At 35.5% G+C, this 25,388-nt stretch overlaps 1 protein-coding gene across 1 annotated transcript; it reads right to left on the bottom strand.

The window, feature by feature from the left end:
• Window positions 1-5,635: 5,635 nt before the first annotated feature.
• LOC145064115 (RING-H2 finger protein ATL56-like) lies at window positions 5,636-6,181 on the bottom strand. Its single transcript, XM_079011627.1, has one exon. The coding sequence runs from the start codon at window positions 6,179-6,181 to the stop codon at window positions 5,636-5,638; it is 546 nt and encodes a 181-aa protein (XP_078867753.1).
• Window positions 6,182-25,388: the final 19,207 nt, after the last annotated feature.

Here is a 25,388-nt window from a genome sequence, read left to right as displayed (position 1 = left end):
AGTCATGGGAGTTTCAAATGAATGTGGTGAATGGAAAAAAGAATGGGGGTTTCAAATGCATGAGATTCAAGAAAAAATGCTAGCTTTATAAGTATGTATGATATATATATATATATATATATATATATATATATATATATATATATATATATATATATATATATATATATATATATATAGGGCTTTTGACTTAAAAGCCCTTAAGTTTTCAAAATTTGTTCGGTTTAGTCCCCGTGATGAATTTTGGTGCGTTAATGCCCAACATTTGGGCTCTTTTTTTTTCAAAAATGCCATTTAGCAGGATCCGGTAACATCCGGTGACACAACTCTCATTTACTCCCGTTATCTTGTCTGTTAGACATCGAGAACACAAATATCTATCACCTTTACACCAAAATGTACTTCTTCTCCATTTCTCCACAAAAATCATCATTGTCGCCCATATTTCTCTGCATTTTCAAATCTTTTTAGGGTTTGATTGTTATCAAAAGCTCGATTAAAGAAGAAAACGATAATCAGTGTTTATAGTGTAAGTCAAGTAAAGAAGACGATCATCACATGTTAGGTATTTACAGTTTTGCACTAAATTTTCATTTTTTTTCCTTTGATCTCTTAGTTGAAATAAAGTTATGGAACCTTGATTTTATGTAGGAGTGAAGAATGGCTTCATTAGAGGAAGAATGAAACTATCCATTTGCTGCTTTGAACGAACCTTTTACTGGGTTGAATGAGATGGACTTTGAACTACATGGCATTTACATGGACCATGAACCAGAGGATGAGTTCGTGAGCACACTAGATAAGTGTAAGGATAATTTCTTGAATTTATTACTTAATGATGCTAATCTTCGTAATGCAAGTATATCTGATGAAATTAGAGCACGAGTATATCATGAAAATGACTGGGAAAGTGATAAAGATGATGAGGAAGAAGTACAACCTAAGTATAGGGTTCATGATCCCAACATCAAATGGGATAAGATGGAACCAAAACTTGGCGATATATTTGAATCCACTGAGCAACTTAAATTTTGTAGTGCAAACTATGTTGTCCCATGGGTATCAAATAGATTTTGCCAAGTGTGATAGTGTTAGAATTGTTGCAAAGTATGGGAAAAGAAATGAAGACAAACAATGCCCTTTCAGATTGCATGTTGCTTGGATGTACAAGGAAAGGAAAGGTCGTTACAAATATGAAAGGATCCAAAAATGCTCTAGGTCATTCACATTTGGTTTCATTGTGTCTCATGAATGGATTGGGAGACATTACATGACTGAGATTGCAAACAAGCCAAAGCTTAAGCTTAGGGAGATGATAAGTGATATTAAAAGGACATTTAGATGTGATGTGTCTATTGGCCAATGTAGGAGGGAAAAAATGGGCAAAAGAGTTAATTGAAGGAAAATTAACTGAGTGTTATGCAAGAATATGGGATTACTCCTATGAGCTTTTAAGATCAAACCCAGGGTCTACTTGTAAGGCTAGTGTCGTCAACAACCCTGATGGAAAGAGCTATTTCCACATATTTTATATCTGTTTTAAGGCTTTAAGTAGTGGATGAAAAAGTGGTTGTAGAAAAGTGATTGGTTTAGATGGATGCTTCTTGAAAGCTGAGGTGAAAGGTGAACTGTTGACAACAATTGGAAGGGATGCAAATAACCAAGTCTATCCAATTGCTTGGGCAGTTGTAGATGTGGAGAATAAACCTAATTAGACTTGGTTTTTGGAGCTTATACATGATGATCTAATGTTGGATGGTGGTAGAGGGTTGGTTATCATATCAGATCAACATAACGTACTTTTAGTTGCTATGTTTTTTATTAATATACTATATAATTGAAATGTTTTGTATTAATAGTCAATGTACTTATATGTTTCAGGGCTTACTGGAAGCTGTGAAAGACATTTTGCCACATGTGGAGCACAAACAATGTGCTAGACACATTTATGTAAACTTCAAGAAGGCTTACACCGGATTAGAATTCAAAAGACTTTTTCGGGCTTCAGCAATGAGTTGTGTAAAAGGAGACTTCAAGAAACATATGGGTGAAATAAAGAAGCTTAGTCATGGTGCATATGAGTATTTGATGTCCAAACAGCCTAGAACTTGGTGCAAAGCTTTCTTTACTCTAGGGTTTGTATGTGAAGCAGTTGAGAATGGAATCTCAGATTGCTTTAACTCCATCATAATAGAAGCTAGGAAAAATCCTTTGATAACAATGCTTGAGGAGATACGAATCTACATAATGGATAGGTTTGCTCACATTACTAAAAAGTGTAACAAATCGAAGTCCAATGTGTGCCCAAATGTGTTGAAAAAAATGAACCTTTTTGGGAAGTATATGAGGTATATATTATTTAGCCAATTGCATTTGTATTTTATAAATCAATGGTCTTATGTTAATGTTTTTTAATTTATATGCCAATTTCACGTTTTGGATGGTTATTCATAGCCAAGGTTCAGTGTTTGAAGCTAGGTTCAATTATGAAAGTTTCAAGGTAGACTTGGAGCCCAAGACTTGCACATGCATGCTTTAGAATCTTTCTGGAATCCCTTGTGTTCATGCAAATGCTTCCATTAACTATATCCATAAGACAGCTGATATATATTAATGAATGATTCTCAAAAGTAAAGTTTATTGAATGTTACCGAAGTAACATAATGCCTGTCAATGGGAGCAATTTATGGGAACAAACTCCCTTCCAAAAGCCTTTGCCACCAATAGCTAGAAGAATGCCAGGAAGACCTGTCACCAAAAGGAGAAGGAATTCAAGTGAAAAAAGAGACCAAGTTTGCTACTGCAAGAGTTAAAGTATCCAGAACTATAAGGTGTGGTAATTGCTTTGAATTTGGATATAACAAACAAAGTTGCACAAGTGAAACAAAGCCAAGAGTTACACATGCACCCAAAAAAATTGGTAGCCCAAGAAAAAATCAAGAGGAACATGAAAGTGCAACAACTGAAACTCCAATCAATCAAAATGTGGATCCCAATTAAGCATCTGGTTCTCGGAGAAAGACTAGAATGAGGAGTACAAAAACCAGTAATGAGCCAAATCAACCAACTGCTCAAAGGAGAAAAATAAATAGTAGAAGGGGTGGAGGTAGAGCTGGAGGTAAGGGGAAAAAATGTGTGGATGAGGGACAAGTTCAGATTGAGGGACAAAAACTTGTTAGCGAAGGGAAAAACCAGGATGAAGGGCAAAACTAAGAAAATGGACAACAAGAGGTTGATGAGGGTATGGTCAGTCAAGTTATAGATGAAGTTGGTGAGGGAAAATCTAAATCACAAAATCTGAGTGAAATTCTTGATGATGTTGAGGATGGTATAAATGAAATTCTTAGAGACATTCATGAGGAAAACCCGAGTTTCTTGAAGGTAATGCATATGATGTTATACCTGAGAAAATCCAACTGAATGAAGAAGATGTAGTCATGCTACTAGAGTCAGGATACAACATTGGTAAAATTGAAGGGAGTAAAGGGATAACAATGCCATTAGATGACATGGCACCTGTTGAACTGGTAATTAATCTCCTATTTATTCTACTTAAATTCAATTTTATTCTATTTGTACCATATTGTAATTACATGTCATATATTGCCTTAACAGGAGTTACAAGATCAAGAAGAGCATCCAGATGATGTTGAGGTGTTTGCTGATGATGAAGTTGATGATGTACAAGTGGATGAGGTACAAGTTGATGATGCTGAGGTGTTTGCTGATGATGGAGTTGATGATGTACAAGTGGATGAGGTACAAGTTGATGATGTTGAGGTGTTTGCTGATGATGAAGGTGACGATGAGGGAGTGGTTGCAACTGATAATCATGTAGTGGACGAGGTACAAGTGGAAGCAGGGATTGAAGCTACTATTGAGGGAATGGATGATAGAGTCAATAACTTGTCAAACCTGTCTACCAAACCGGTGCATAGGAAAAGGAAACCTCCAGAGAGGATATTGAAGCTAAAGTTGAAGAAGATTGTGTATGACAAAGATGGTAGTGGTTCCAGTGCTACCAAACCTGTCAAGTTGGATTAGTTGGGTAGTGATTATGAAAAGGGGTGAAGTGGGATGTTAATCACTGGCATATGATGCCTTCTTTTTGTATATCTTTTGTTATTCCTGGTTTTTGCAGCAAACATCCAATTGTCATATGTGTTGCCTTGATAGGCTTTTTGGCACAATTTGATGATTGCTACATGAAACATTATGTAATGCACGCCCCTTTTATATGAAATATGGTTTATAGTACTATTATTCGATTATAGCATCTTAAAATAGGTTTGGTTAATTGCATCATAAGTGTGGATTATAACATTTGACATTTGGTTTTTTATGCTTTATAGCATCATACTTTGGTATGGATTAAAACATCTTAATTTTGTATCAATTACATTATCTGAATTGCCCTATGTCATGACATTATTCAATGCCTAAACTGCCCTATATTGATATTATTATTCAATGCCTAAATTAGGTTACCATTTACAACTTTGCACATACCAAATTAGAAAGACTACAAAAAGGATTACCATTACATTATCATTGCCTAAATTATAGTGATTCTAGTTCAAAACATAAATGCATTACATTACCAACCACATTGCAAAAGTACAATACCTAAATTACATTTTTAGGACAACAATTGCAAGAATTATTGCATTAAACATTAACAACCCTGCAACAATCTTCATCAAACCCATCAATTCAGCAACAATCTTCATCAAACCCATCAATTCATCCTCTTATCGGATAGATTTGTTCCCACATTCATCCACCCACTTGAAAAAATGACACCTTGAAGACTCCTATAAATTAAAAAGGAGAAAAACGTGTAATCAAAACCCTAAAACCCTTCTAATAGTAATCATTTCAATTTAACACAAAAATTACAAAATACCTTGAAATTAGGGCATCCCCAAAATTTTCTACCAGGGTTATCTGGTGTTTTTGACACTGCTACGTAGCACACATCACCACAATAACATTTAACAAGTTTCGTTCTGCGTGAAGTTGCTGAGTTTGAAGACGATGCAGTCATTGGTGCGTGAAGATGCTTTGATTAGAGCTACGTAAATGAGGGAAAAGGGCTACGTAAATGAGAGAGGGGGACGAAAGTTGTTGGGATTCCCTTTTTTATGAGGGTATTTCTTTAACAGGTTGAATGTCACCGGATGACGGGCTCCAAACCTGCTAAATGGCGTTTTTGACAAAAAGAGCCCAAATGTTGGACATTAACGCACCAAAATTTGTCGTGGGGACTAAACGGAACAAATTTTAAAAACTTAAGGACTTTTAAGTCAAAAGCCCATATATATATATATATATATATATATATATATATATATATATATATATATATATATATATATATATATATATATATATATATATATACTGATTCTGAAGCTAATGTCTCTAAATTGACTTAATTGCAAAGAGCTTACATACATAATTAGGTCCAAAACATAAATTTAATCATTACATGATTAAAAGTTAAAACCAGCCAAATTAAATATCTATAGACGCTTGATTTTTTTTTAAATAAAAATACATAATTACAATGAAAATAGACGTGGAATGGAAAAAGATGCATAAAGCCTACACTTTAGCAGTCAAAATCTAGTAATTAACCACTACCTACACCAATTGCCCAGAAGAATTTACAGTCATCGTCACTGACAATCAAATCGGATGACCGATCAACTTCCAGCCGAACAGGTGTCCGGCAAACGGGGCAAGTTGGTACTTTCATAAGCCATGAGTCCACACAGTGTGCGTGAAAGATGTGGTTACACACCGGTAGCTTACGACACAAGTCTCCTTCGTTGAAGCACTCCAAGCAAATCGAACAGTCAGTGGAAGCAGCGGCGGCGGAGGAGTATTGGAAGGACGGGAGGTTGTTCTGTAAGTGGAGAAAAGAGTAAGAGGAGGCGGGTGGTGGGGTGGTGTGTTGCCGGCGGCGTTGAAGGAAGGAACCGAATATGAGGATGTGGAGTAGGAGGATGGCAGCAAGGCCGAGAAAGATAAGGAAAAGAGAGAGAATTAGGGACATAACCATGAATTTAAGAAAGATTGTCAAAAGCTTTGGGTTGCGTTTGGGTGGTGAATGGTTGGAGACAGTGGCATGGTTGATGCGGGTGTCTGAATAACGATAGCGATTGGTGTTTGGCATGTTAATAGAGAGAGAGAGAGAGAGAGAGAGAGAGAGAGAGAGAGAGAGAGAGAGAGAGAGATATGGGTGTATTTGAGATTGGGATCTAACGAGGACAATGGAAAAATGGTGAAGTGTAGAGACAGAAAATAGCGGCGGTTTGTAGAGAGAGAAAGATGTGGAGGAGCAGGCGGACAGACGTTGATGGGGACTTGAATACCGGAGATGAATACCAAGGGCTTTGTCGGTTAAGATTGAGTGCGACAGATTTTTAACGTTAGCGACGTAGAGTGGGATGAGATGGATACCACATAAAATTTGATTTTTTTTATTCATTACTTTATTATTTCGGTCTCATTCATTACTTCAATCGATTGTTTTTTCTTTTTTAAAAGTAATTTTTTCCGATCACCAATAAAATTGTAAAAGTCAGTCACATTCATTACGATCACTCGATTTTCTTTTTCTTTGTTAGAGCGATTGGTCAGCCGGTCCAAGCCAGTTTTGGGCCCAGGGTGAAAATAAAAATGAGGCCCCTTAAAAAATAAAAAAATTGTAGTTAAACAACTACAATTAATAGTTAATTTTTTCGGTAGTTTTTACCAAAACACAAATGACCACCACAACGAAGCTATTTTTAATATACAAGAGCTTTTATATTTGTTTTTTGAACGAAAAAATTAAAATTCAAAAAGAAAAATCAATGGGAAGCTGGAAGTATACAAAGCAGCTAGACAACAAATAAGATAAAAGAAAAAAAAAACTAAACAAGGGATAAAACAAAAAAATAAACACTATTCTATGCAACCAACACCAAAATATGAAAACTCAAAACCATTAAGCAACAATTAGCAGCCGTGCCATCCTTTTAACTCAACAAGGCCAAAATACAAGTGTCAAGTGACATCACCATCAAAAACCAATCTTGAGTATATTCAGCTAGGACTAAAACTCCACCAAGTTAATAAAAAAGGCTTACGACATGAGTACTTTCAAGAGGGGCAATTTCGTCCAAGTAAGACCAAAAGGAACAAAACCTCCTTCCATTTCCTATTTTTACTACTTTATTTTCCACAACCAAAATAATCCTTATGTGAAGGGCAGTTTAGTCAAACCAACACGAATAAGCATCAAGAGCCAAAAAAATCTGACAATCCACAACAGTAGCAACAAACATTATAATCTTCATTCTTCACTAGTTTTAACAACTAAGTTTAGGAGCTTCTCTAAATATAACTGTAAAGTTTAGTGAGATTTTTATTATCTCAGGATAACAACTCTCTTTAAGTACCAAAGAAACACATTCTGGATGCCTTTTGATCTCACCACACAAAGCTACTGGCGTGATCTAAACCTACTGTTGTGATCTAAAATCTATAAGTACTAAAAACTTACAATATTAATGAAAAACAAATAATGAAATAAACATACAACAATGAACAGAAACAATTAAAAACAACACAAAAGAGTCAGATACATGAAAAAACCAGAAACACAAAATGAAAGAGTGAGATACAGCACGAGCAAGAGCCAAAAAAAGTCAGATACATGAGCCCAGTTCGGAAATCAAAATTAAATATCTTTGTTACACTATTCAAAATATCAAATTAGATGTTGGATTAGCAAACTGTTCAAGTTTTCTGGATTAACAACACTTACACTTATTAAGTTCTTCAGAAGTCAGAACATTCGAAAATCAAATATTGAAAAGAACTTCAAAATAAAAATGAGAAATCAAAAGTTAGAAGCCCTTTAATACAATTATTCAGATATCGGCTAGGGTTGGGTTGAAAAATAAACTTCAGAAATCATTTTATTTATTTATCAGAAATCAAAATTCACAGTCACATTGATTATCATTAATCGAACTTCAGAGAACTGGATTTTAGAAATCTAACTTAAGGTTAATTTGAGAGGTTGCTTTTGGAGGGGAGAACCGGGAGATTCTCAAGAAGCCGAACCGGAAAAGATGAGACGCACAAAAAACGTATGTAAAATATAAAGTTCCAATGTTTACAAGGTTCGAACATGGCCCTCTTTTGTAAAAAAAAATAAATAAATAAAGCCTAAGGGCCTTATCCATCTCAACTACACAGGCGTTTGTTTTTAATATGAATATACGTATTTATATTATTTAAAACTATATATACATTATTCATAACTTGTAGGGGCCCCGGGATTTGGCGAGGCCCGGGGCGGTCGCCCAGCTTGCCCTACCCCTAGGGCCGGCCCTGCGATTGGTATAGACAGATGAACACGACGTTATTGCCGACGTGCGTTGTAACGGGGACGAGATGGAACTCGAATTGTAATTGGTTCTCTTTCTTTTTACCCTCTGCTTTTCTTCTGTTTTGACTTCACCTCAACCCCATTATGGTCGGGAATACCATCTCTAATTAAAATCATGAAGAGAAGAAGATGATGTGGCAACGATTGTGAGTGGGTATGGTTGTGACTCGTACCCAACGCTCTTACCAATACTTTTTCCCGATGAACAATAAAATTCAAAAAGTAGTGAATACTTGGGAAAAATTCTATTGATAATTATTATTAATTAATGAGTTCAATTTAAAGTGTTGTAATTTAAAACGATCCAGAACTAAAAGAACGTTGTGGATATGTGAATTGGATACGGATGTACCAGATTATATACCAAAAAAACTGACTTTTTTTTAGTTTTATTTTTGAGGCCATGTTGTATGTTCAAATAAAAAAAACCCCGAATATATTATTGTTTATGGTTTTTTGTCCTCTTTAAATCGAAATCCATATTGAAATGTACAAAACAATTTTTTTAACCGCATCATTTTCTTCTTTTTTTTGATAATTTAGAATCTATTTTTTATTGAAAAAAATAATAAATATATCAAATTCATATTTTTTGGTATTCTTTTAACATAAATTCATATTGATATAATATATATATATATATATATATATATATATATATATATATATATATATATATATATATATATTTAAATTTTAGTTCAACAGATGCACAATAAAATCACATTGTGAATCTACTAAAAACTAAAGATTCATATTGAGAAATAATAGTAATTCAGTTTCATATTGTGATTTCTAAAAACTAAATTATATACGGTTTATATTTACAATGTGAATAAATTAATTTATAAATTTTACAAAAATAATTTACGAATAATCAAAATGTTAAAATATTATAAAATTATATGGAACTATATTTCGAGTTATATGCAAATTTCACTAAATTAGTTTGTAAATGACCAAAGAATTGAAATAGTAAATCGTATTCACATTCTGAATGTTAAAACTAAAATATTAACAGTTCAGATTCACAATGTGCATCTGAACAAATCAAAGTTTTTTTTATTGCAATTGATGTTTATTAATAGAGGACAAAATTTTGATGTTTTTGGTATATTTAATTTTTTTTTGGGATAAAAAATAAACCTAAATATTGAATAAAAAAACAAAACGAAGTGAAGTTTTTTTCAAAATACAAATTGTTATATATATATATATATATATATATATATATATATATATATATATATATATATATATATATATATTGATGTTTATGGAAAGAGGAAAAAAATTATGACTTTTGATATATTCAGTTTTTTTTCGTTAAAAACATAGCCTAAAAAAATTTAATTGGAAAAAGGATATGAGTTTTTTTTTTGTATAATCTGATGCATATGCATCCAATGTACAAATCTACAATCATTCTCTTAGCCATTGATCATTATGATTTCCGACGCTCACGATTGGTTCATTGGTTCCTCATTAATAATTGTTCTCTATTGAACCTCACAATGAATATATATGAGTTTATACATTTATTTTTTAGGGTGTGTTTGAAAAAATTAATTGGCATTAGAAGCTGATAGTTAGTAGCTCTTATAGTTAGTAGTTAGAAACTGTAGCTTTTAATTCCACTTAAAAAATTACTATAAGTAATATTGTCACTTAAAAAGTTAATTCATCTACATAAGGTACAATACCATCGTAGCGATTGTACAAGTTAGTATAACCTACATGAAGTGGATGAATAAATTCCTTAAGTAGAAATATCACTTCTTTATTTATGAATTATGCACACTTGTTTGACAAGAGTAGTTATTATCTTTTAATTATATAAAATTAGTTAAAACTCAAAGCTAAAAGTTGTGAAAAGCTAAAAGCTCTAAAGACTGATATGTAGGATTTTGTTTCTACAAGAATTTGTCATTGAGATTCATGACGATAGAGGAATTTTTTTTGGTAAGTGGTCACTTAACTCGAATCGTGCCACCCAGAGACCCAACACTGATTCACTAAAACCTTTCATGATGAATACCGTTTTCGCAATTGAAACTGCTTGTTGACATAAACTACTTGGTTCCCGAAGAACTTCCCACATATCTTACACAAACACAAAAAAAAAAGACAATATTAAAAGGGCGAAAAAAGAAATAGATTTGGTAAGAACCGTAGTTAAAGAAGTATTGTGTTGGCCAAGTAAATAAAATGTGTGTGTAACAAGACGAGGTACAATCTATTTTAATTTTTTGTCACAATGAAGCATGAGGAGGGCATTTTGGTCCTCAATGAACGACCCAAAAAGTACTAGACAATGGTTTTTATTGGCCTCATATTTTTCATGACTCATAAATGTTTTACAAAAGTCGTGACAGATAGCAAGAGACTGGTCCCTTGACTTCCTGAAATCAAATGCCCTTTACCCCAAATTTAGCATGTGAAATCATTTATGTGTGGGATATTTGTTTTATTGGACCTTTCTTTTTTCTTTTTAGGTTTGTTTACACTTTACCAGTCATGGATTACATGCCAAAATAAGTTGAAGGCAAAGCCACCCAAACCGATAATTCAAAGGTAATGGCTAATTTTGTCATGTCAAAGATCTTCGCGTGATTTGGAACACCAAAAGCCATCATCAGTGACAAGTTACCCATTTCTGCAACCATACTCTTGAATTTGTTCTAAAAAAAGCTACAAGGTTACGTATCAGGTATCCATAGCTTACCATCTTCTAACCAATAGACGAGTTGGAGCTTCGATAAGCAAAGGGAATTATTGAGAAGACAATCAACATGTTAAAAAAGGTATGAAGTGTTAGACCACAAAATGCATTATGTGCATATTGAACGACTTACAAAGTGCCAATTGATATGTCTCCATATCATATCATATTTAGTGAAAACCTTGAAGAATACTAGTAGAACTAGACATATCAAGCATATCGGCTGTGAAATAATTAAATATGGGGGATGATGAGTCAGGAAAGAAAAAGAAAATGGAGATACACGAAATAGAAGGATTATGTAATCTCTAAATATTACTAAAAGAGAAACCTTATGACATCATCTTAAATAATCTGGACCCTTGATTGTATTTCAATCTTATTTTTTCCACCCTTAGATAAAATTGCTAACATCATCTTCCCTATATGGAATATATTTAATCCAATAAATGTTTTCCAATCGTCAAACAATAACTTACATTCGTTGAAATGGAATGTATTTAATTTCAATAAAAGATTTCCATATTTTAAATCTTCAATTTCCGGTTATGAAGATTTTAATATGGTCAATTTAAAATCTTATTACTAACAAAACCATTTCAATCAAGACATTAATATCAACCATTAATATAAATCAGTTTATATTAGTAAACCATTAATATAAAATCTACTTTTATTAGGAAATCATTAATACCGAAAAATCATATTCAAATTATCACATACATAAATGATTCATCCTTGAATCTGCGACTCACACTTATTTTCAATCGTTTCTTTTCTTCAAACCTTCTCCTACAACATCATTATTATTGTTTATAATTTACATCACAATTCTCTGCTTCAAACATCCACTCTTGTGCATTAGAAGGTCAGTACCTTCTTTTTTTTTCGATTATTTTTTTGTTCCTATATCAAATATATGTATTCATATAATTCGATTTTCTTTGTCACAAATTACATGAAATAGGTTAACTACTTTTCTGAAACTTTTCAAATAAACAGGAAAAGATATTACGCACCTTTAACAAAACAGAAATTAACTATCTTGGGAACTGACATTAATTACCAAAATGTTATTTTTATATATTAGAGATGATTATGATTTTTTTTTAATTTTTATGTCATAAGAATCCGGTTAATTTTGGCATGATTTTAAAATATCATTGAAATTATTATCTTTTTTATATCATATCAACCTACTTTTATATCTTTATATAGTAACAATAAAATTTGTAATTCTACACATCAAATATACATATTTCAAATTTTGTAATATTATTATACCTTACAAAATACAACAGCTTCCAAAATAATTTTCGCCAGTAATTTATCCATAATTTCACCAAATTTAAATTTTTATTTTCTTTATATAAATTTTTTTAATGATCATGATTTGTTTCCTCCAAAAGTATATCAAGCATTTACGTCTTAGATAATGCTGCCTCATTATAATTATTACTTTCCAAAAATATATCCATTTAATGAGGAATTTGATATAATGAAAGAAGTAAATGTTAATTAAAATGAGATATATATTCCATAATTATTACTCGGGTTTATTAAAAAAAAATTGATATCAAGGTGTAAACATTAAACATTTTTAAAGTGAAATTTCAGAATACATACAAACGATGATCTTGTACAATGAAATATAAAATTGAATAGACTGAAAAAAAACTATTAAGGCAGTCAATCTTGAAAATAACATAGTTATGAAAAATTATAAAGTAAGATAAAAATTATAACATATTAGGAGATTTGTAAAAAGTACAATTAGTAAAAGCATTACGATTATTAGAAAAAAAATATGACCGTTAAGATTATTAAAAATACAATATATAAACTAAATTATCACAATAGTAATGAAATGTCATTATTTGATATTTCATATAATTGAAAGATATACCAAATTACATTGATAATATACTAAAATTATTCAAAGTTACGTCAAAACTAATACAAAGTTCTTGCGGACACCAAATAAATAAGAACAAACATAAAAACTAGCATTTATATTGATAATCAATTTAAAATAAACCAATCATGAATTAGGAAAAAATCTCCATTGATGATATACTAAAATTAAATCCATATAATATTTAACATTCTATAACTTATATTACATAACTTTATTTGAATAAATGAAATAGTTGTCAATATTTAATGCAGTGGAAAAAAACGGTATATTGGTTGTCAATATATGTTTAAATTATGTAACCTTATGGAAGAAACATCTAATTAAAATTCTTATAATTATATAACAATATCATAATTATATGAGACATGGAAAGTCCTTCAACTAATAAAACAAAAAATGTTGTCTACAAAGAGGTCCTTCAATGATTATAGATATATATCGTTTTCGATGTATTTTATACACATTTCAATAATACCAATAACCATATATTTTTTTATAATCATTATGCAATATTTGTAGACGATTATATGCTTTTTATACGTTTCCCGCGTTTAACGCGGGCTATAATCTAGTAAAAAGTACAAAAAGAAAGTTATTAACAAGGAGAAGATGAAAATTTTCCATGATAATATAACCTTGCGAAAGGTATTCTCCAAAGATCAAAAGGTACTTGATACGTGTCTAATGTGGTACTCAAGACCACCGCCTTGGCCTGACCCAACTACAATGAAGACCGAGACTTGGTCATGCAACTGCCGGTCAAAGTAGTTACCTTTTCTTAGGAGTCCACGATTGTTTAATGCTTCCTAGCTAGTTTGTAGTTTCATTTCATGCACTTTATCTCTATATAATTGTAAGCTTCTCATTTTGGAAGTTAAGCAGAAAAGTTAATGAAATAGTTATTTGATTTTAGTCTATCTTCTTCATCTTAATTCTTGGGAGATTAGCCATCTCGAATTGGCTTCTATCAATGGTGCTTTCATTCCCGTTCATCATGTTTCCCCGTCAAGATCCGTCCACCGATGTCACACCGCCAAGTATCCGCGAGCAACTCTCCACACTCATCGCTATTTCTACTGCTAATGTCCGCCGCCTTGATGTAACTATCACACAAATGGCCACCCAACACCATCCTCGGCATTCAAACCGGAACCATGGCAAAAATAATCCCGCCTCCACCTCCGCCTCCACCACCGAATCAACAATCGAGGCCACCAACAATGTTCTCCCCACTGCTACCACCTCCACCAAAGTCGATTCCATCAAGTTTGTCACCACAACAACAGTTGTCATCCTTACAATAATTGTCATCTTTATCAAGGTTTCTGCCGCTGCCGACATCACCTCCGCCATCTCCCCCACCACGATTGCCAACAACAACACTATCCATATCGCGACGACCGCCGCCACAAAAGTCGTTATTGCCACCTCCGCCTCCAAAACCATTTCAATCGCCCCTGTCACCACAAAAATCACTCCCACTGTCGCCACAACCGCCGCCATTTAAAAAAATCTTCAGTCAAGTCCGACATCTCACGTTCTCTTTTCAACGATTCAACCAAAATTTTCCTCTCTATCTGCTCTACAAACTGTTGGAAAATTAATTATAATTAATATCTAAAAATGGATTTTCTCCATTTTTTAGCACAAATTTAATACTCTAAATATAATCAAAACGGGTTATTGATTATATATTTGTGTTCTCCTCCGTGATATCTATGTTTCGATATATCACACGTCCAAAATGGATTAAAAATGAATGAGAAATTAATTGTCAAAGTAAGGCAATTGAAGAGATGATAAAGGAGTTAAGTGGGTTTTTAAAACTTTTCCCACATTGGTGGAAGAAGGAAAATAAAATTGGTTTATAACTACAAAGACTAACTACCTTTGTAAGACTAATTAGAACCAAGGCTCTCTCTTGCGTACGCACGCAGGGGGTTGCAAATGCGAGCCAAATTGGCTTCGGTGAACTTGTGTGCGAGCGCATGTCCTGCAGACACGAATGCACCACCGGTCGACCAGAAAACTTCAAGGACCTTTTTTGCATTTTTTCTTATTGGTTAACTATTACAAAAATGAATTAAGAGCTATTAATCATAGATTTCAGTTTTGATTCTTTTGATTAATTTTATTATTTAATTGTGACAATTATGATTCCGTTTTAATGGCATCGGTTACATTGGGTAGTATATATACAATTCCTATGTGATTGGTTAAACACACTGAATGAAACGAAATCAATCTCTTCCTCTCTTACGCTTCTGCTTCGTCTTTTCTCTCTTGCTGCAACCAAGGTATAATCCGGGTCAAGTGAGGGTTCGAGCAATCTAGAAGAATTGCTTACCACTGTTGTATCCTGGGAAACAAACACCCATATAGGGCGAATTTGTTTTAAGCAAACTGTGTTAAACATAGGCCTCAGTCAAGAACTTTATGCTTTCGTTCTTTCGTACAATTTTGGGTTATATTTTCCTAACAGTATTAAAACGAATCGTTTGTGCGAAACGAAGTTGTGGGAAAAAAATATATTGTCTTTGTTTCGTCTTACAGTGCTTATAAAAATGAATTTTTTTCCTTCCCTCAGACTTGCAACATCTGTTTTCAGAAATCGTTTTCTAAGACATTTTTTTGTATCTATCTGTTTAAGTTTATTGCATCCATAATCTGTTACTGTTTTTAGAAACTGTTTTCTAAAACAGTTTTCAGATTCTTTCTTTGTTTCAAAGCTTTTCAGAACTTTTTTTTTCTGGAAATAGACAATACTTCACAGTATTAGTTGTTATTGATTTTAATCTTTAACAGTTTTACATTTGTTTTTTTAGCATGACTACTGGTGAAGGTTCCCAACCACCAAAGCCTGATGGTTCTCCTAATGCTCAAGGAGCTCAAATGATTACCATGCCTATCAATCATGCTGAGAAACCTGAGAAGTTCTCTAGACTAAACTTTAAAAGGTGGCAGCAAAAGATGCTCTTCTATCTTACCACATTGAATCTTGCTAGATTCTTAACTGAAGAGGTTCCTCGGAAGCCCGAGGGAGAAGGAGATGTGCAAGCTTTAACTGCTATTTATGCTTGGAAACATTCTGATTTCTTGTGTAGAAATTATGTTCTTAATGGACTTGTTGATTCACTTTATAATGTGTATTGTGTAACAAAGACAACCAAAGAACTATGGGACTCATTGGATAAAAAGTATAAAACTAAAGATGCCGGGACAAAGAAATTTGTGGTTGCCCGGTTTCTTGACTATAAAATCGTCAATGGCAAAACTGTTATGTCCTAAGTCCAAGAACTACAAGTCCTCCCACATGACATGCATGTCGAGGGTATGGGGTTTAATGAGTTTTTTTTGTTGCTTCCATGATTGAGAAGCTACCCCCTAGTTGGGTTGATTTCAAGAATTATGTCACACCCCCAAACCAAGGATGGCGGAAACGTCCGAGGGTGGAGGACTTCATGTAGAGTATCACAACAACGAGTATAATAGTGCTCAAAGTAAATACAACCATCATAAATATAATTGAAAAAGTTACACCAAAGTATATGTTTACATGATTTGAATCAATTACATTATGAAACAAAATGAACTGTTTGACGATTTATCGTCCCATCCTCAAAACGTTGTTGATTTCCTGTTTTCACTGAATTCCTGAGAATACAAGTAGTTTTGAAAAGTGTCAACACAAAGGTTGGTGAGTTCATAAGAGATTTTGTTGGAGAGTAAACCGTTTTCCTTGTAAAAACGATAGAATATGCATCCAGAAAATCCGATATTTTCTTTATAAAAGTTATGTAGTGTAGTCTTATAACCGAAGACCAAAATGTATAAGTAACCTCTCTTACTAATAGAAATGATATGTGTTTAAATTGACATAAACGCGCTTGAATTAAATGAAATTCCCGTAAATTCTTATGTTTGTTAATACTTTATGTATATGTAGTCCTAAATCTCAGGACCGAGAAAATAACAAGTATTGTCCATACTTAAAGATATAAATGTGGTTTCAAATGATGTGTAGTCATAAATACCAAAACCGAAAGTGTACAGTAATATCTGTACTTATTGAGATAAAAAGTGAATTTAAAATCAACATAAAACCCATTTAAGTTTTATAAAAATCCCGTAGACTTTATGTATTGTTATATCCCTATGTGAGTCGCTATAATCATACTATGACTAAATGAACATGCCACGACGTTTCTCAGGCGTCGAAAAACTGAAATGACATTTGTCACCCGTAGACCTGCAGTTCCCACTGTAGCTAGCAGCAAGGTGTGGGGTATCAAACCCAATATAGATCTATACACAACTATCACGTTCTCCCTCCAGGAGACTCTGATTATAACTAACAGGAATTATATCCCGCACTCGGACGTACGGAAAGAGATTGTCTCACAATTTAGGTTAACAAGTTTACGAGTTGTGTGCGTGAGTGTAAAACCTTTCTGTATGAATGTACCCTTTTTGTACGTGTGTGTTATGTGATGTATCATAAACTATACCTATTATAGTTTTATCCAAAATGTTTGTAATATATAAGAACTCTTTTATGAAAAAGCATTAGTGTTATGAAATCCATTAAACTATGCTTATTATAGCTTATATACGTGTTCTAAATGAATGAATAATCTTATCATGAATGACTTATTTTCAGTTTACGATGATAAAATTTACAAGAAACACATTCAATACTTAGAATTTATACTTATACACTTTGCTCAGCATAATACAAAGTGTTATGAAAATTATATGATGTTAACTAAATTAGACCTTCCTGCACTGTTTTAGAAAGGCCATAGAAAAATCATACGAAGTCGAAAACTAAATCCGTAACTTCTGAGAGTTCCCAAAATGTGTCTAGCTTACTCATAATTTTTATCATGATTTTTAATGATCTCTAACTTGGGTGAAAAGGTCCATAATCACAGACTGGTCTGGATTGGTGTTTGAAATGATAGGCAGTTTTGTAAAATTCACCATAAATTGTAGAAAAATCGTATAGAGATGTGCAAGTAGTCATTCTAAAGCTAAGAACTTGAACTACTTACACCTAAAACAGTTTTGAAAACAAAAATGTTTAAGTCGTCCAAAACAGTCCGTGAATGGAGTTGAACGTTTCTGATGAAGGCTGTTAGAAAAGTTTAGTTATGTTCTTGGTGTGTTAACTTGTATTCCCCCCCTAAAAACTTGAGAAAACATGAAAATGTAGGGGTATGAACTCACCTTGAGTGATTTTAGTAGGTAAGTGTTGAAGAAGAGAAGTGTTCAACCCAAGAACACTTGAAGAATCACTTGAAGATTCGAAGATCTAACACAATTATGAGAGAGTTTGTGTAAGATATCCATGATTCGAGTAGGAAGAAGTGAAATAATCATAAAGAGAAGGGATTATTCTTACCAAATATGGAGGAAAATCCCAAGATCAGCCCTTGAATCTCGAATTTCTAGAGAGAGAAAGTGAGAGAGGAAAGAGTTTGATCTTCTTGTGAAATGAGAGCAAATGAGAGAAGTGAGGAGAGAGGATGAATATTCAGCTCTCAAAAACGTGGGAAAGAGTGATGATTGAGTGGAAAGGACATTGATGTGACCTAGGTAAGGTGGGGAGGTGTGGCTAGTCATAGAGTGGGTGTGGGAGTGGTTGCTTGTGTCATAAAATAAGGTAAAGTCAACACTCTACCTTTGTACTTTACCTACTCTCTTTTGGATAAGGTTTTATCCTTAAAATGTGATTAAATCATTAATTTAGGGGTCTTATATGTTAAAATAAAGTTTTGGGTGAAAATCTCGTGTTAAAACAATTAAAAACGGGCTTAAAACGCGAATTTAATCGAAAACCGAGAGAAAAAGGCTTCCCAGCGAGGTTCGGTCCTAAGCCGAGGTTCGGTCCCTAAGCCGAGGTTCGGTCAGGATGGTGCTGATTCGGAAGCGAGAGGCTGAGCCAGAAGAAGGAACGAGGGCGAGGGGCTCGGTCCGAAGGTCAGAAGGGAAGGTTCGGTCCTCGGTCCTCAGAAGAGAAGGTTCGGTAGCCATTAGAAGAGAAGAGGTCAAAACCGAAAGGTGCCGAACGTTCGGGTTCGGTTGAGCAGCCTTCGGCTCAGAAGGGTTCGGTTTCAGTTCCTAAGAGGGGGTTCGGTTCCTAAGAGGGGTTTCGGTTCCTAAGGTCCGTTTTTCGCATAGACTTCCGTTTTTGGGCTGTTTTCTCCAAATTCGATGGTCGGGATGCCCCGAGTGATTATAAAGAGTTGGGAGAGATTTCGAGAGAGATGTGAGAGAGATTCCACATACTAAGAGAGATTTGGGAGAGATTTGACATACTTGGAGAGATTTCAAATACAAAGAGATATTTGGGAGAGATTTCACATTCTTAGAGAGATTTGGCAGAGATTTGACATTCTTGGAGAGATTTCTCATTCAGAGAGAGATTTGGGAGAGATTTCACATACAAAGAGATATTTGGGAGAGATTTCACATTCTTAGAGAGATTTGGGAGAGATTTGACATACTTGGAGAGATTTCACATACAAAGAGATATTTTGGAGAGATTTCCCATTTTTAGAGAGATTTGGCAGAGATTTGACATTCTTGGAGAGATTTCTCATTTAGAGAGAGATTTAGGAGAGATTTCACATACAAAGAGATATTTAGGAGAGATTTGACATTCTTAGAGAGATTTGGGAGAGATTTGACATACTTGGAGAGATTTCACATACAAAGAGATATTTGGGAGAGATTTCACATTCTTAGAGAGATTTGGCAGAGATTTGACATTCTTGGAGAGATTTCTCATTCAGAGAGAGATTTGGGAGAGATTTCACATACAAAGAGATATTTGGGAGAGATTTCACATTCTTAGAGAGATTTGGGAGAGATTTCACATTCTTAGAGAGATTTGGGAGAGATTTGACATACTTGGAGAGATTTGGGAGAGATTTCCGATAAGAAGAGATGGAGTGAAAACGATTGAGAGCGGTTTTGTGTGCAACGAATGTGAGTGTTCGGCTTTCCAGTGCAGGGTCCGTAAACTCCGTTAAGCCTTGTTTAAGGATCTTGCATGCTCCCGATGAGTATGCAACATTATTTTATCGGTTTGGCTTGTTGACTTTAGTTGACTTTGATTTGACCGAAAATTGACGGTTGTCACATCATCCCCCCGTTAGAGGGAATTTCGTCCCGAAATTTTGAACTTAGGCAAGGAGTGGGCATGAACAATCGAGCCATGATGTGGGGATACTTCCTAATCGACTGATTCTCGCGCCTCCAAGTGACTCCAGGTCCTTGGTTAGTATTCCTGCGAACTTTCACTAATGGGGAGTAGCGTTGCTGCGTTCGCTTAACCTTTCGGTCCATGGTCACTACGGTTCTTTCACGAAGGTGAGGCTCTTTTGGAACTCGATTTTGTTGAGGAGGATTACAAGAGTCTCGTCGAATAGATACTTCTGCAAGTTCGGGACACGTCGGGTAGAATGTACTTTACCAAACTCGCGAGAGTAGATTGAAGTTGCGATTACAAGGCTGATTCTTACAAGAATCTCGAAAGGCATAATTATCTGGGGTTTTGGCTTTCCACACTCTCCAAAGCGTACTAAACCTGCCCAGAGTGAGGTTTCCAGAGGAATTTGGTCTCTTATTCTAGAGTTCCAAAGGTTTCTTCCTTTTGCTTTTCTTTCCAGTCAAGGGTTGCTCCTTTATGGTCAAAGTCGTAAGGGGATTCTGAAATTTACGAGAAGTCCCAAAGGGACTAAGACGGTAAGTCAGCGAGACCCGAAAGTTTTGGGGTATTCCTGCTGACGTCTTTTGCGCTGACTGTTTTCTCAACGGTTTCGATCAATTGAAAGAGTCCTTAAGGATTTCCACATTGATAAGGATGTGTCTTAGGAATTTGAGTCCTCAATTCCAAAACTCGTATCTAGAGAACTTCAGGTAAAGCTTCTCTGATCGCATTGCTTTTGCGGTTTGTTGTAGCTGCTCTCCCTGGTTTCCTTCTTACAACGAGGGTAGATAAGCAAGTCACTTACAATGACAACGACGAACTGATCCTAGTAAGAATGGCACATCCTATGAATACTGCGAACGGGTTGGTCCTATCCGAGGGGTATCAATACGGACTTGCAGCGTCCGTATCGAATTTGGAGGATTGTCCTCGGACATCCTTCTCCAAAACTCGCGACTGGTGATATTTAGATCTCAGGTCCAATTCCTGAAGGGTACCTCGTTCCTTGTGGTTAGTCAGCCTATTCGTCTATACGAGGTAGATAGTAAAGGTTTCCACTGAAGATATTGTCGGGGCCTCTGAAGTTAATGGAACTATGAGCAATTTGCCTTTCTATATGAAGAATAAGACCAGAGCTTTCCAAGGTGAGAAGCTTGGTTCTTCCATTTCACTGTTGGGTAGTTTGACAGGTTTGGACCTGATAGTTTTTGTAGCTCGGTAGGAAGCATGTGGGTTTGGTTTGCGCGACTAGGCCTTTTCGGATGGTAGGATATTTACTCGTCCCTCTGGGCAATCTTGGCCTGAAGCTCATGGCAGGACTCGTACCACATTCGTCCCAAGCTTCCGTGCTTGAACCTTGTCTGCTACATGCATGACATTCCCAAAGGTCTCCTGTAAATGCTTGTGATAAGGTTTCGGGAAGTATAACACTCCTCTGATGCATGTTTTGGGGTTCCATAGCAAAAGACGATCCATAGGTTCGTGCAGAATGTTTATGAGAGACGAAGGTTTCGATGTTTGGGGGGGGGGGGTTAGGTGAAAGGTCCTTTTGTAGACGTTAAATCGGGAAGATGAGGGCTATATCAATGAAAATTAGATGATGACAACAATATCTTTTTAGATAAAACGAGTTAAGCTGTATTCGCAAGAAGAGATCACTAGAGTGATAGGGTATCTTGTGTTTCTTTTCAGGGTGATTCATTTTGTTTGATGTTATCATTATTGTAGATGATTCACACCATAGTGTCTAGCACTGGCAGTGGGTGTGTTTCGAGAATCAGTAATGATATTTGACATCATGATCCCTGACAGGTCTCCCTATGATCGAACGGTATATGAACGTCGTATGTGATCTGATGTTGGTGAATCGTCGAGTGGGTGGCCCCACTCAATTCTTACTACTAGACACGTAATAGGAGTCAGGATGAAACTATTTGTTTCAAGACTTCAGTATTTTGATTATAATTAACCCCGATGTATGCACAAAGTCATCACATCTTACAGGTAATGATCCTAAGATCATATATGAATGACTTTGGTTTGATTTGGACGAGGGAGTATTTTAACTACTTTTAGAAAGTCATGGATTTTAACAAGCATATAAAAATTCATTACAAACATATGATACTTAAACGTTTTTGTCGTTGGGAAACATTACAAAAATCCTAATATGGTTCCCTATTACCCTTGGTTCGTTTGTTATGCTCCTCCGCTTTCCCCGTCATTCCTCTCAGTTGGACAGTTTCTCTTGAAGTGTCCCGTTTCACCACATAGGAAGCACACTGGAATTATTTTGGTAATGGGGGTTGGTGTGATGTACTGAGTCGGGGTCCTACAGAAACGGGCGGTGTGCCCTTTCCTGTTGCAGTTTTTACAGTGTATCTCTCGGCAAGCCCCATTGTGATGGAATCCATACTTGACACACTTTGGGAGTGATCCCTCATATAGTCTGGCCGACGTTTGGGTGGCAGACCCCGTGGCTAGTGTTGAGGCATGTGTCGTGACTGTTGTTGTGATGGTGGGGGTGGCTATAGGTTGTTGTCTTTTAGTGGATCTTTGAGATTGGTGGCGCTCTTTCATGTTCCAAAACTTTCTCTTCTTGCTCGTAGGTTTGTGGCCCGAGGTATTTTCGCTGGCAGGCACTTGTTGGTGCTCCTGATTGTTACCATAATCTGTATTGTCAGTACCGCTTCCACTCCTGCTGGCGTTGTTAGCGTCAAATTGCGCCATGACGGCTGTCACGGCTGCTGTGACTGCAGCCTGAAAAGTAGCAGCGTCTATCTGCAGAGTTGGCGCCTTACTAGTTGGTTGGTTGCCTCTTGGTGAAGACATAGCTCTGTTTCACGATGAAAAACGTCTTCGTTAGTGGAAATGATTATCTTAAGTGCATCCTTACGATTTATATTTACGCATATAAATTTTTGCACATTACTGTACTATTCCTAGTGTTTCCTCTAACATTCTTGAAATGGAGTTACAGCAGTGGATAGGAGTAGGTTTCATACGGGCGTTAAGCTTTACTCATCTTAGAATCATGTGTGTCCAAACACGCTTGGCTGAGGAGTTTTGATGGGACCCGGTGTATTAGTGTTGGTATGATCGCACCCATAAGTCTATGAAGAAGGAACTTCTCAACAAAATGTTTAAGGGTGAGCTGATAATGAGTTTTTAGAATGGCTATACGTCACGAGTTTCTAACTAAGTTTTATCTTATATCGATTTGTAACGTTATTTGGTCGTTAAGGGCGTTCTGAAAACAATTCATAACGGGAGTCTTTATATGGTAAACCCATGAACTTTTAGTAGTTCTGTATCCAAGTGAACCCTTATACTTGACCCAAGCTAGGTCCTTATTATGACCAATTGATGTATGCTTAGTTATATAATTAAGGCTAAGTAGACCTTCGAGTCTATTAGGTATGTCCTAAGCCCATCTTGTTAATATGACTGTAGTAATTTGGGTTTTGGTGAAAATTTTTGACCTAGATGTAGGTTTACCTCACATCTGTGCATGGAAAAGTTTTGATAGCAACTAGATCCCTCGTTTAGTATGACCGCTTAAATCCCAGTGTCGTGCTTATGCCTAGAATAGAGTAGCACCAACGCATACTCACGAATCTAATTTACGAGGTCTTGTGAGAGGTATGAACTCTACTTACGACGATCTGTCCCTTGCGATGCATGAGGCAAAGTCGATGCACCTTGCAAATTGATGCTTGGCTGCAATCCTCCTCTCTTTGAATGTTATGTGTCTACCCCGTTACTCTCTTACCTCTGCCTGAGTGGTGATAAGGTCCTAAATAGAGAGTTGGTCTCCGAAATAGTAGTCTCTTTCCGAGTCTCGGGTACGTGAGACAGTAGGGCCTGTAGTAGCGTGCAGTTTCCGAACTCGGGTTATAGTCTACCTGCTTTAATCCCCGATGTTTGCGATCTGCCGGGTCTTCGCCGGGAGGGATCTGTCAGTCGGTCCCCCGTGGTTGAGGTCATAGCACCCTCGTTGGTCTCCACGTGGTGCTTGTTGCCATTGCTATCGACATTCAACCCTCGATCACGATTGCCCAACGGGGCATAGGTTCGATGTAGTCGAAATGGTTTGCGGAAACCCTTGCTATGCATGGAGGATTGATTACCTCCGGTTCTGCTTCTGCTTCTCCTCATAATCATTCACCACTTCTCGGGTTCGGATTGGGAAAGTAGGGGTCTTCCGGTAAGTAGGATCTTGCTATGTTGTACTTGCGAGAATAAGAGTGGAAGAGATAATTACTAGGCGTCTAACTCTATAATTAATCACTTATAGGGGTGATCCTTATTAGTTACTTCTATGATGACATAGTTCATACTAATTACATATAACAAGATATGATAGACCTTCGAATAAGTGATCCTACCCTAGATCCACATCCAAACAAGGAAAAGGAAGTAAGGCAATGACCACAAATTCTAAGTCTATGATTTCTAAGTTATATAATATCTTAGGGTATCCACTTAGGGGCTATAGATCTATTATTAAGGATCTATTTAGTTTTAATATAAGTAATTATAATAACGCAAAATACCCCTATGGTATTTCATTGTGGTAGTGTTGGTAAGTTTTTAGACTTGTTGCCATATCACAACCATTCCTGGGCATGTGCTAATCACTCCTCGGACCAGCATAGTTGATCAGGCTATGCCACTCCCAAGACTGACCATACATCCCCGAGCTTACCTGTGATATCAACCAATCATTACTTTTGTTTTGTTCTAGAATGATGCTGACCTTAGTATGTATGCATGCATGTGTACTTTTAATAAGAAACTACTTATTTCTAAAAGTATAGTTGTTTTGAAAACATAAAATCAGAGACTCTAGTCCCAATGCATTTATAGTTTGTATATCTTATGTGGTTCGATATACTGAGTTCACTGTAAACAATGCTCTGATACCAATCTGTCACACCCCCAAACCAAGGATGGCGGAAACGTCCGAGGGTGGAGGACTTCATGTAGAGTATCACAACAACGAGTATAATAGTGCTCAAAGTAAATACAACCATCATAAATATAATTGAAAAAGTTACACCAAAGTATATGTTTACATGAT

This window comes from Lactuca serriola, chromosome 7 (assembly GCF_051521515.1).
Source record: "Lactuca serriola cultivar US96UC23 chromosome 7, Lser_US96UC23_V15, whole genome shotgun sequence".
Lineage (NCBI taxonomy): Eukaryota > Viridiplantae > Streptophyta > Magnoliopsida > Asterales > Asteraceae > Lactuca > Lactuca serriola.
The sequence above is the reverse complement of the archived record's forward strand: the minus strand, read 5'-3'. Positions and strand labels throughout refer to the sequence as shown.